Here is a 14,462-nt window from a genome sequence, read left to right as displayed (position 1 = left end):
TTGTCCTTATAATTAAGTGATTTGACTTAAAAATGGGTATCTTAACATGAAAGAAAAAATTTATAGGCTAAGGTCAACTTGACTTTAATAATTCAGAAAAATTTTTTAAATTTAATGAAATTGTCTTTAAATTTGTTGTCTTTTTGCATCTTGACTACAAAGCAAAAAATCGTTCAAATATAGGACATGTTTTTCAAAACTTTATTTTAAAGAAGTTTTTTACTGCAAACATAGCATAATTTCTACTGGAAGTCGAGTCCTAATTGGGAAAATAAAGTTGCCGTTAACTCGTTTTTAAAGGACTTTGATAGCATATGAAGAAAAAAAGCTGAGAAAGCGAAAAATTAAAATTTGCTTCCTAGAAGCAAGTACACAGAACCTAAATTTAAAAGAGAATTGTGTCTTAAAAGTATCCATACTTGTATTCTCCGCTTCTTTGGCTCGGAATCAATACCAAATTTTTTACAGTAAAGACAAAATCTTTGGAACCGAGTATGCTTTTTTTTCGGTGTATCCTCAAATTGGTATTTTGAATTCATCTTGAAATTATGAATCATTTATGCTGAAAATTTAAATAATAATAAGGGCACCGCGATGCAATTGTTTGTCCACTTTGTATACACATGTGTTCAATCCATGTTTCGACCAAACATCAAAAAGTTTTCCACCGGTGGATTAACAGGTTGGCTGATAAGTCCCCGGTCTGACACATAGATAGCGTCGCTAGTATTAAATGCATATTATTTTTATATAGTACCAACCTTGAAATGATTCGTGTCAAAATTTGACGTCTGTAAGTCAACTATGTAGTTTGTAGTTAAGTAAGTAGTTTATGAGATAGAGCGTCTTTTGTGAAGCAACTTTTGTTATTGTGAAAAAAAAAATGGAAAAAAGGAATTTCGTGTTTTGATAAAATACTGTTTTCTGAAGGGGTAAATGATGGGATGATGAGTTTCCGGACTCTGCCCCAGGGAAATCAACAATAATTGATTGGGATGCTAAATTCAAGCGTGGTGAACTGAGCAAGGAGGACGGTGAACACAGTGGACGCCCGACAGAGGTGGTTACCGACGAAAACATAAAAAAAAACACAAAATGATTTTGAATGACCGTAAAATGAAGTTGATCGAGATAGCAGAGTCCTTAAAGATATCAAAGGAACGTGTTGGTCATATCATTCATCAATATTTGGATATGCGGAAGCTCTGTGCAAAATGGGTGCCGCGCGAGCTCACATTTGATCAAAAACAACCACGTGTTGATGATTCTGAGCGGTGTTTGCAGCTGTTAACTCGTAATACACCCGAGTTTTTTCGTCGATATGTGGCAATGGATGAAACATGGCTCCATCACTACACTCCTGAGTCCAATCGACAGTCGGCTGAGTGGACAGCGACCGGTGAACCGTCTCCGAAGTGTGGAAAGACTCAAAAGTCCACTGGCAAAGTAATGGCCTCTTTTTTTGGGATGCACATGGAATAATTTTTATCGATTATCTTGAGAAGGGAAAAACCATCAACAGTGACTATTATATGGCGTTATTGGAGCGTTTGAAGGTCGTTTGAAGAAGAAAAAAAGTGTTGTTCCACCAAGGCAAGGCACCGTGCCACAAGTCATTGAGAGCGATGGCAAAAATTCATGAATTGGGCTTCGAATTGCTTCCCCACCCACCGTATTCTCCAGATCTGGCCCCCAGTGACTTTTTCTTGTTCTCAGACCTCAAAAGGATGCTCGCAGGGAAAAAATTTGGCTGCAATGAAGAGGTGATCGCCGAAACTGGGGCCTATTTTGAGGCAAAACCGAAGGAGTACTACCAAAATAGTATCAAAAAATTGGAAGGTCGTTATAATCGTTGTATCGCTCTTGAAGGGAACTATGTTGAATAATAAAAACGTATTTTGACAAAAAAATGTGTTTTTCTTTGTTAGACCGGGGACTTATCAGCCAACCTGTTATAACCTCTCAGTAATGCTGGTGATATTTCAAAGCCTGTCCAGGTGGTTTCATCGCAATGGGGAACACCGTTCAGACTCGGGTATAAAAAGGAGGTATCTTGTCATTCAGATAAACATAGAATCGGTCAGCACTCAGTGATAAGAGTGAAGTTCACATAGTCTAAGTTAACTTGAAATATTGTGCAGCCTCTATTGCTAACATAGGCAGGTATAATGGACCCACATAGCGAAAAAGTGCTCCATTGAAGTGAGCAAATTGCAATTCATCCTACTGTTCTAATTTTAGTGTGAGTAACTTTTTCCAAACCTAAAAAAGGACAGCCAAAGTTTTGGGGTCCATAAACCATAAAAAATATAGCAGTATACACTGAAAAAAATATTGTCCTGAGATCAAAGATTTCATGTCTTTAAAATACGAATGCAAATTTTGCTTAGCATAGAAGACGCATTTCTCTAATATAAAGTTTTTCCTTGTCCTAAAGTCGATAAACTTTTCAATGAAGTCGTATTGTCCTTATAATTAAGTGATTTGACTTAAAAATTGGTATCATAACATAAAAAAAAATGTTTTGGCTAAAGTCAACTTGACTTTAATAATTCAGAAAAATTCTTTAAAATTAATGAAATTGTCTTTAAATTTGATGTATTTTTCTTTTTCATGACTACAAAGCAAAAAATCTTTAAAAAATAGGACATGTTTTTCAACACTTTATTTTAAAGACGTTTTTACTTGAAACATAGCATATTTTCTACTGGAAGGCGAGTTTGAATTTGGAAAATAAAGTTGCCGTTAACTCGTTTTTAAAGGACTTTGATAGCATATGAAGAAAACAAGCTGAAAAAACGAAAAATTAAAATTTGCTTCCTAGAGGCAAGTACACAAAACCCAAATTTAAAAGAGAATTGTGTCTTAAAAGTATCCTTATTTGTATTCTCCGCTTCTTTGGCTCGGAATCAATACCAACATTTTTAAAGTAAAGACAAAATCTTTGGAATCGAACATGCTCATTTTTCAAAAATTGTTGCTTTGAAGGTTTTTTTTTTTATTTGATTTTTCAAAAGCATTGGAATCAGTTTATTAAACGGCCGACAAATCCATCACACGCTGCACGAAAGTAGCTCTGCGGTATTTTCGCCCATTCCTGGCTATACGCCATATTGAGATGATCGATACTTCGATGTTTGTGAGTGCCAACCTTACTCTGCAAAATGTCCCGGTGCACAGAAGTCCAACATATTGAGTTTGTTGGCCATTGTGGGGTAGAAATGTAGCGAAGAATCTCCCTTTTTAATCTATTCTTGGTTGACACGTCCTGTTGAAAGGTCCATGCTCTACGGTCGAAATATGTGTCTGCCTAGGGCTTCAATATTATTCCTTCCCGATAATAATCATATTTATTTTGACTCCACGCTCTATGACTACGAATGGGGAGCGACCGACGTAAGTTCTGGCGGCCCACACCGTTGCCATCGGCGGTGCTTTTGTTCTGGTGGCAATCGAAAGTGTAAATTGTCAGCTAATCTCTTTGGCAGGCTCTTTCCAGTTGTTGCCCTTTTTGGAACTTCAATGGCTTCAGCTAACCTCTTTGGCAGGCTCTTTCCAGTTGTTGCCCTTTTTGGAACTTCAATGGCTTTAGTCCCATCCCTGATGTTGTAACGTTTGCGTCCAATTTTTGGACTCGATACAACGATACAGAAACAAAAGACTTATTCACATTTTTATACCCTCCACCATAGGATGGGGGGTTTATTAACTTTGTCATTCCGTTTGTAACACATCGAAATATTGCACTAAGACCCCAAAAAATATATATATTCTGGGTCGTGGTGAAATTCTGAGTCGATATAAGCATGTCCGTCCGTCTGTTGAAATCACGCTAACTTCCGAACGAAACAAGCTATCGACTTGAAACTATTGATGTAGGTCGGATGGTATTGCAAACGGGTCATATCGGACCACTTTTACGTATAGCCCCCATATAAACGGACCCAAAGATTTGGCTTGCGGAGCCTCTAAGAGAAGCATATTTCATCCGATCTGGAATTTGGTACATGGTGTTAAGGGTGATACGGTCAAAATTTGGTCAATATAAACTTGACGTATTTCTTTCAATTTTGCATTTAAAAAACCTGAACATCCCTCATTTTGAAGGTGTGTGTGTGTAGAATGTTCCTCCTATTTTGATTTTGGAATTCACTCTTCAGTTGTCAAACTGCCGTCCAAGCAAGAAGAGCAGCGTATCAAATTTTTGCTCGCGCATCGCGAAAATCCGAGCTACTCGCACGCAAAGCTGGCAAAATCGCTAAAAGTTGCCAAATCAACCGTTACAAATGTAATTAAAGTGTTTGGGGAACGTTTGTCGACCGCCAGGAAGTCTGGATCGGGGGGAAATCGAAAACCGGAAGCCGCTGAGACGACAAAGAGAGTTGCCGGTAGTTTCAAGCGAAACCCTAACCTCTCTCTCCGAGATGCCGCAAATAAGCTGCGTGTATCGTCTACAACCGTGCATCGAGCCAAAAAACGAGCCGGACTATCGACTTACAAGAAGGTAGTGACTCCAAATCGCGATGATAAACAAAATACGACGGCCAAAGCGCGATCCCGGAGGCTGTACACGACGATGCTGACGAAGTTTGACTGCGTGGTAATGGAAGACGAAACCTACGTCAAATGGAAGACGAAACCTATGTCAAAGCCGATTACAAGCAGCTTCCGGGACAGGAGTTTTATACGGCAAAAGGAAGGGGAAAGGTAGCAGATATATTCAAGCACATAAAACTGTCAAAGTTCGCAAAGAAATATCTGGTTTGGCAAGCCATCTGTACCTGTGGCTTGAAAAGCAGCATTTTCATAGCTTCCGGGACTGTCAACCAAGAAATTTACGTGAAAGAGTGTTTGAATAAACGCATGCTGCCTTTCCTGAAGAAACACGGTTGTTCGGTACTGTTTTGGCCGGATTTGGCATCTTGCCATTACGGTAAAAAGGCCATGGAGTGGTACGCCGCCAACAATGTGCAGGTGGTTCCCAAGGACAAGAACCCTCCCAACACGCCAGAGATCCGCCCAATTGAGAAATACTGGGCTATTGTCAAGCGGAACCTAAATAAGACCAAAAAAAAAACTGCTAAGGACGAGCAGCAGTTCAAGGCAAACTGGCTTTCTGCGGCGAAGAAGGTGGACAAGGTGGCTGTACAAATTCTGATGGCAGGTGTCAAGCGTGAGGCCCGGCAATTCGGATTTGGAAAAGCGAAAGCCTAACTGAATATTTTTCCTGAATTTTATACTAATTGAACTTGAAAAAGAAATTTAATTTGATTTTTTAAATAAACGATTTCACCGATTTACACGCGTTTTACCTTGACCAAATTTTAACCGTATCACCCTTTAGCATATGGTCTCTAATAACCATGCAAAAATTGGTCCATATCGGTCTATAATTATATATAGCCCCCATATAAATCGATCTCCAGATTTGACCTCCGGACCCTCTTAGAGGAGCAAAATTCATCCGATCCGGTTGAAAATTGGTATGTGGTGTTAGTATATGGTGTCTAACAACCACGCAAAAATTGGTTCATATCGGTCCATAACTGTATATAGCCCTCATATAAATCGATCCCCAGATTTGACCTCCGGAACCTCTTGGAGGAGCAAAATTCATCCCATTCGGTTGAAATTTGGTACGTAGCACTAGTATATGGTACGTAGCACTAGTATATGGCCGCTGACAGCCATGCAACAATGGGTCCATATCGGTCTCTAGTTATAGTTGTCATTGAGCTTAACATGGAATCGGGCAGCACTCAGTGATAAGAGAGAAGTTCACCAATGTGGTATCACAATGGACTGAATAGTCTAGGTGAGCCTGATACATCAGGCTGCCACCTAACCTAACCTAACCTAACCTATATATAGCCGATCGCCAATCACACAAAAATTGGTCCACACCGCTAAAAATAATCTATCAAAATTTTAGAAAATTGTGTCAAAATTTTATTTTTATAGAAAATTTAGTAAAAATTTTATTTCTATAGAAAATTTAGCCAAAATTTTATTTCTATAGGTAATTTTGTCAAAATTTTATTTCTATAGAAAATTTTTTTTGTCTCTTAGGAAAAGAGATATGTTTGTTTCGAATTTATTTCGGCATAAGCCGGCTATCAATGTAAAACCTTTTTTCGGAGGGTTCAAGTGTGGTTTTTGTTGGGTTTAATAAACTGCCTGAATTTATTCTGATAATTGGTTGATAGTTTTGCTGCAAGTAGAGGATGCTGATGAGGAATGTGGTAATTCCGAAACGTGCGTCCATCCAACCATCTTGCAGTCTATAGGGCTTTGCCCAAATAAATTTGACAAACATTCTTTTCCTCTGTTGGTTAAGCTACAATTGTAGTTTAGTCAATGTATGGTTTTAAGCTGAAATAAAAAAACAACAACAATGCCTATAGAAAATTTTGTCAAAATTTTATTTCTATAGAAAATTTTGTCAAAATTTTATTTCTATAGAAAATTTTGCCAAAATTTTATTTCAACAAAATATTTTGTCAAACTTTTATTTCTATAGAAAATTTTGTCAAAATTTTATTTCTATAGAAAATTTTGTCAAACTGAATTATATACGTATTTAATTTAGAAGACGGTGTTAAGAAGTTTTAAGATACCTTGCCATCGGCAAGTGTTACCGCAACTCAAATAATTCGATTGTGAATGACAGTCTTTAGTAGAAGTTTCTACGCAATCCATTGTGGAGGGTACATAAGATTCGGCTTGGCCGAACTTACGGCCGTATATACTTCTTTATGTTGGAGGGCTCTAATACGAATGCGAATTGTGCTTAGAAGCGGATTTCTCTCATATATAGACTTTGTCCTTGTCCAAAACTCGATAAGCTTTTCATTGAAGTCGTTTTGTCCTTATAGTAAAGTGATTCAACTTGAAAATGGCTAACTTAACATGAAAGAAAATTCCGTTTGACAAGGTCAACTTGGTCTGGAAAATTCATTAAAACTTATGATATCTCTACAATGCAAACAAGCATTCAAAAATATGCAGAAAAAAAATATTCCTAAAATTTTTCCAATTAAAATTTTAATAGAGTTTTGAAATATATTCAATTAAAAATTTTATTGATACAGGAAATCAAAAAATTGGTTGTATCAACTATTTTTTAATTAGATCAATTAAGTTTTTAATTGACTTTGGTGATTGATACTATCATTTTGTGTTTTTGATTGAAGATATTTCAATTAAAAATTAAGTGCATGAATTAATTTCATGGTTGAAGACAAAAAATATTTTTTTTTTGTGTAGGAGATTGTTTCCAACACTTTATTTTAAAGACGTTATATTTTAAGTTTAAATTTAAACGCATTTTATCAATCTGCTTAAAAGTAATGGAAAAAAAACTTTATGCCCACCCATGATATAGAAAACTATGTGGATGGCATTTCATTCAAGACCCGTATCCCTTTACTCTGCATCTGAAATTCACTGCAATTCTAGAAATTGTACCCGGAGGTCTCATAAAATTTCAAGGTATTTACTTTGAAATTTACTCAATCGTCTCCCCTTACAGTTTGCACACATTTCTACTCTCTGCCAGAATGATTCATAGTTAGGTCAACATACAATTTTACTTCATCATCTTTAGGACTAAAGGAAAATGTGTTAATTGCTATCTCGAGTGAGTAAATTTCTTACAAGTGTCGTGGATTTCATTGTGTTCTGCTGAAGTTAGTTTCGGTTTTTGTTTGACTTTTGAAAAAGGCCAAACAGCATGTCGTTGTGAAAACCAACGTTCACTTAATTGTAGGCATTCTATGTGAAATTCAAATGCAACAACAAGTCCTGGGTGCACACTTTGTGGTTGTTGGCAAGTTTAGTGGCCTAGGACACGGAACTGACACTTTTCACTGTATAACTGCGGTAGTTGGGCAACAGCTGAAACTACTGCAGTTTGCAGTTAAAGAATATCTCTCTTAGCATAGACTTTTAATTTGTATGAGTGTGTGTGTGTGTGGGTAAGAGTGTAAGTTAGTGTCGTTTTATGGGTGTTCATTCCATTGCAAGTAATTTGAATTTTTATCCATAGGCTACCCATTGTGGTTTCGCACATTTTTTGCTAACAACTTATTCTTGTTTTTTTTGTTCTCCTTCCATTTGGTTATCTTCTACCACCATAGCACGGATACTGCGGAATCTTGGAAATTTGCAAATTCTGATGTAATACCAGCGACAGGCATTATGGTCTTTGGTAAGTACAAGGTTATCTCGCTTTAATCGGCAAAACTTAAGTATCTATGAACAGTGGGATCATTACAAAATGAAATAACTTGATTTACAAAAACAAAAAAATGAAATTAAAAATGTACTTGATCCCATTAAATAAAAATTTTAAAGTTTTTCTCAACTCATTACTTTTAATGCCCGTCCAAAAATAGTCTTCCAGATATGGGAAAGAAAATGTTTTCAGTTTTTTTCCAAGTGAAATCCGAAATAGTGAAGTATCATAACATCTGAAGAAGAAATAAATGAATGCAACGGACTTTTAAACGAATGACTTCTAGCCTATGACAAGAAAAGCTCGTGTAAAATTCATTGCTTCAGATACTATATTGCACAATTTTTTGGAGACCCGTTTTTTGCTGGGATTCGATTGTTTTTTCCGTTAATACAAAAATGAATTAGTTGTCACAGTTAATTTAATATCACGTTGGTGATTGATACTTTCATATTCTTCACTGAAACAATTTCACTTAAAAAACAAGTATGTATATAGGGTCGTAAGTTCGGCCAGGCCGAATCTTATGTACCATGGATTGCGTACAAACTTCTACGAATGACTGTCATTCACAAACGAATTACTTGGGTTGTGGTATCTTAAAGCTTCTTAACAACGTTTTCTAAATTGTGAGTTAGTCCATACGTGGTAGAGTCAGAATTGAAATATGGGGGTCGCTTATATGGGGGCTATATACAATTATGAACTTGATATGGACCAATTTTTTATGATTGGGGACCGATTTATCTGAGGGCTATATAAAGGGTGATACGGTCAAAATTTGGTCAAGGGAAAACGCGTGTAAATCGGTGAAATCGTTTATTTAAAAAATCAAATTAAATTTCTTTTTCAAGTTCAATTAGTATAAAATTCAGGAAAAATATTCAGTTAGGCTTTCGCTTTTCCAAATCCGAATTGCCGGGCCTCACGCTTGACACCTGCCATCAGATTTTGTACAGCCACCTTGTCCACCTTCTTCGCCGCAGAAAGCCAGTTTGCCTTGAACTGCTGCTCGTCCTTAGCAGTTTTTTTGGTCTTCTTTAGGTTCCGCTTGACAATAGCCCAGTGTTTCTCAATTGGGCGGAGCTCTGGCGTGTTGGGAGGGTTCTTGTCCTTGGGAACCACCTGCACGTTGTTGGCGGCGTACCACTCCATGGCCTTTTTACCGTAATGGCAAGATGCCAAATCCGGCCAAAACAGTACGGAACAACCGTGTTTCTTCAGTAAAAGCCAGCAGACGTTTATTCAAACACTCTTTCACGTAAATTCTTGGTTGACAGTCCCGGAAGCTATGAAAATGCTGCTTTTCAAGCCACAGGTACAGATGGCTTGCCAAACCAGATATTTCTTTGCGAACTAGGATTTATGTGCTTGAAAATATCTGCTACCTTTCCCCTTCCTTTTGCCGTATAAAACTCCTGTCCCGGAAGCTGCTTGTAGTCGGCTTTGACGTAGGTTTCGTCGTCCATTACCACGCAGTCAAACTTCGTCAGCATCGTCGTGTACAGCCTCCGGGATCGCGCTTTGGCCGTCGTATTCAGTTTATCATCGCGATTTGGAGTCACTACCTTCTTGTAAGTTGATAGTCCGGCTCGTGTTTTGGCTCGATGCACGGTTGTAGACGATACACCCAGCTTATTTCCGGCATCTCGGAGAGAGAGGTTAGGGTTTCGCTTGAAACTACCGGCAACTCCCTTTGTCGTCTCAGCGGCTTCCGGTTTTCGATTTTCCCCCGATCCAGACTTCCTGGCTGTCGACAAATTTTCTCCAAACACTTTAATTACATTTGTAACGGTTGGTTTGGCAACTTTTAGCGATTTTGCCAGCTTTGCGTGCGAGTAGCACGGATTTTCGCGATGCGCGAGCAAAATTTTGATACGCTACTCTTCTTGCTTGGACGGCATTTTGACAGCTGAAGAGTGAATTCCAAAATCAAAAAAGGAGCAACATTCTACACACACACCTTCAAAATGAGGTGTGTTCAGGTTTTTTAATTGCTAAATTGAAAGAAATACGTCAAGTTTATATTGACCAAATTTTGACCGTATCACCCTTTATAACTATAGACCCATATGGACCTAGTTAGGCATGGTTGTTAACGGCCATATACTAGCACAATGTACCAAATTTCAACTGACTCGGATGAATGTTGCTTCTCCAAAAGGCATCGGAGGTCAAATCTGAGGATCGGTTTATATGGGGCTATATATAATTATGGACTGATATGAACCAATTCATATCAGTCCATGGTTGTTGGATAACATATACTAACATCACGTACCAAATTTCAACCGAATCGTATGAATTTTGCTCTTCCAAGGGGCTCCGGAGGTCAAATCTGGGGATCGGTTTATATGGGGGCTATATATAATTATGGACCGATTTCGACCAATTTTTGCTTGGATATTTGAGGCCTCATATTAACACCACGTACCAAATTTCAACTGAATCAGATGAATTTTGTTCTTCCAAGAGGCTCCGGAGGTCAAATCTGGTGATATATAATATATGGACCGATATATATAATTATGGACCGATAAGGACCATTTTTTGCATGATCATTAGAGACCATATACTAACACCATGAACCAAATTTCAGCCGGATCGGATGAAATTTGCTTCTCTTAGAGGCTCCGCTAGCTAAATCGGGGGATCGGTTTATATGGGGGCTATATATAATTATGGACCGATGTGGACCAATTTTTGCATGGTTGTTAGAGATCCGGAGAGAGCCGGATCGGATGAAATTTGCTTCACTTAGAGTCCCCGCAAGCCAAATTTGGGGGTCCGTTTATATGGGGGCTATACGTAAAAGTGGACCAATATGGCCCATTTGCAATACCATCAGACCTACATGAATAACAACTATTTGTGCGAAGTTTCAAGTCGATAGCTTGTTTCGTTCGGAAGTTAGCGTGATTTCAACTGACGGACGGATCAGATCGACTCAGAATTTCACCACGAATTTCATACACTTTATGGGGTCTTAGAGCAATATTTCGATGTGTTACAAACGGAATGACAAAGTTAATATACCCCCTTCCTATGGTGGAGGGTATAATAATTCAATCAATTATTTTCGTGGTTGAAGAAAATTACAGTTTTTTTTTGTATATATGTAGTAGTATATTAGAATTAAACTTATAGAACATTTATCCTTATAGTCAAACGTGGGATAGACTTTAAGGCACTTCAGTCGTTTGGGCTTTATTTCCCATTTGTGAACGCATAGTTTTATATCAATAAACCAGAATATTAATTAGGATGGTTGTTTTTTAAATTTGAAATTTGAATTTTGCTAACGTCTTTTTTTTTCTTACAATTGAAATAGTCTACTTTTCGAATTCTAATTTTTTTTTTGTAAATTGGATTTCAACTAAATATCAACTTTGGACATTACAACTTTCGACTGTAATTCGATTATAAGTTCAAGTCTTCGACTTTTTCACAGTTTGCCAATGTCGACTTGGTCAATCTTGGCTAGCATTATAAGCCAATTACTCGATGTGTATCGTTAAAAAGGAAAATTCTTGATAGTATACCTTCCGTTTCATATTTCTCTATTTCAAACAAAATATTTTTGAGATATAGAGTACCTCAAAAATAACTCAATATTTTTGAAAAATTCGTTTTTGATTAAAATGGAGAAATATAAAAAAAAAATGGAAAATGGAATAACTTCTACTATCTAGAATTTTTGATTTTTTTAAACGCTACAAGACTCCATCAGGATCTCCCAAAAACTTTCAGAATAAGAACGCATGATCATACTTCAATCAACTACAATATTAATTTGAATGGTTTTATTTTTGTTTTATGTTAAAAGCCCGCGAATTGTACTAAAGTTGATTTTTCTTACATTTGAAAATGTCAACTTTCTCGACTGAAATGTAACTTTAAAGAACAAAACTTTCGACTTGTTGAGTTCTCAACTCGGTAAAAAGCGCTATATTATTTTTATATTTTTATACCCACCACCATAGAATGGTGACGGGGGTATAATAAGTTTGTCATTCCGTTTGTAGCACATCGAAATATGAATGCAATATAACATTTTAATTTTGTCAGTTTGTAAACAATTAAATGAATTGGAATAAGTCTGTGAGTTGTCAGATGAGCATATTAGAAATGTTACCAATTTGAAATTGGCTGCAAGACATATCAGGCACTCTGTATGTCTCAATTCTCCTTTTATTACATTTTTGATAAGGTTTTACTCGAAATATTTTACCTTTAATTTATATGCCCTGCAGCTCCACTACATTTGAAAGCAAGGATACCATTGTGCAATTTCGTATTGTTGCCGCATTAATTGGAAATCTGGGCTAATTGGAAACCTATGATATAGCCTTGTATCATCATAAATGAAGATTAAATTAAAGGCACATGCAAATGAAACCATGATGTCTGACAAAAGAGAAACTTGGATCTTAATTAATTTCAAATACTGTCCAATAACAGATAGTCAATGCTGTTGTATTGATTCATATTAAATTTAATAAATGGAATTGGTCACAGATAGGAGTTTATATATTAACCACAGGATATAGAAATCCATGGCAGTAGTATTTAAATGTAAAGATTTAATGATAGCAATCTCAATTACAATCACTAATGGAAACAATTTTCGTTTTTGTTTTACTTTTACACAGATTCAATTGACTGTAATAAAAATTAAATGTTGCAATAATTTTTAGTAGAGTTGTTTGATCAAAATCAAATTTATTTTCATTCTGTATTTCTATTTATGATACTAACTGCTACCTTTTATTGGTCTATAGCTAGCGTTAGTTTAGCTTTATTATCTTTATACCCTTCACCATAGGATGGTGGAATAACTTTGTCATTCCGTTTGTAACACATCGACATATTGCTCTAAGACAGTATGTCAAGAAAGTCTTTTGACATTGCCAAATATTTCAAATTCCAGAAATAATTGAAGTAAAAATCGAGTTGTTAATTCGTTTAGAGAAAAATAAAATATGTATACTTTGCAAAATACATAATAAAATATTTTTTAAAATTAAATTATATTTAATTTTGGAACAAAACATAATTTTTATCCTATTGTCAAAACACTTTCTTGACATACTGTATATTCTGGGTTGTGGTGAAATTCTGAGTCGATCTGAGCATGTCCGTCAATCTGTTCGTCTGTTGAAATCACGCTAACTTCCAAACGAAACAAGCTATCGACTTGAAACTTGGCACAAGTAGTTGTTATTGATGTAGGTCGGATGGGATTGCAAATGGGCCATATCGGTCCACTTTTACGTATAGCCCCCATATAAACGGCCCCCAAAATTTGGTTTGCGATTGCTCTAAGAGAAACAAATTTCATCCGATCCGGCTGAAATTTGATACATAGCGTTAGTATATGGTCTCTAAAAACCATGCAAAAATTGGTCAACATCGGTCCATAATTACATATAGCCCCTATATAAACCGATCCCCCCATTTTGGATTGCGGAGCCTCTAAGATCCTCCGATCCTGTTGAAATTTGCTACATGGCGTTAGTATATGGTATCTAACAACCATGCAAAAATTTGTCCACATCGGTCCATAATTATATATAGCCCCCATATAAACCGATCCCCCGATTTCGCTTGCGGAGCCTCTAAGAGAAGCAAATTTCATCCGATCCGGCTGAAATTTGGTACATGGTGTTAATATAGGGTCTGTAATGACCATGCAAAACTTGGTCCACATTGGTTCCTAATTATATATAGCCCCCATATAAACCGATCACCAGATTTGACCTCCGGGGCCTCTTGGAAGACCAAAATTCATCTGATCCAGTTGAAATTTGGTACGTGGTGTTAATACATGGCCTCAAACACTCATGCAAAAATTGGTCGAAACCGGTCAATAATTATATATAGCTCCCATATAAACCGATCCCCAGATTTGACCTCCGGAGCCCCTTGGAAGAGCAAAATTCATCCGATTCGGTTGAAATTTGGTATGTGATGTTAGTATATGGTATCCAACAACCATGCAGGAATTGGTTCATATCAGTCCATAATTATATATAGCCCCCATATAAACCTATCCCCAGATTTTACCTCTGGTGCCTTTTGGAGAAGCAAAATTCGTCCGATCTGGTTGAAAATATATGATATTTAACAACCATGCCAAAACTGGTCCATATCAGTCCTTAATCATATATAGCCCCCATATAAACCGATCCCGAGATTTGGGTTTGGAGCTTCTTGGAGGAGCAAA

At 36.8% G+C, this 14,462-nt stretch overlaps 1 protein-coding gene across 1 annotated transcript in view; it reads left to right on the top strand.

The window, feature by feature from the left end:
* LOC142240036 (putative sodium-coupled neutral amino acid transporter 11) overlaps positions 1 to 14,462 on the top strand; it is a 143,394-nt gene that overhangs the window by 105,769 nt on the left and 23,163 nt on the right. Inside the window, exon 7 of the mRNA XM_075311758.1 lies at positions 8,139 to 8,209. Coding sequence (XP_075167873.1) covers positions 8,139 to 8,209 — 71 coding nt within the window. The remainder of the gene's footprint in view (positions 1 to 8,138; positions 8,210 to 14,462) is intronic.

This window comes from Haematobia irritans, chromosome 5, assembly GCF_050003625.1.
Source record: "Haematobia irritans isolate KBUSLIRL chromosome 5, ASM5000362v1, whole genome shotgun sequence".
NCBI lineage: Eukaryota > Metazoa > Arthropoda > Insecta > Diptera > Muscidae > Haematobia > Haematobia irritans.
This window is presented reverse-complemented; position numbering and strand designations above follow the sequence as displayed.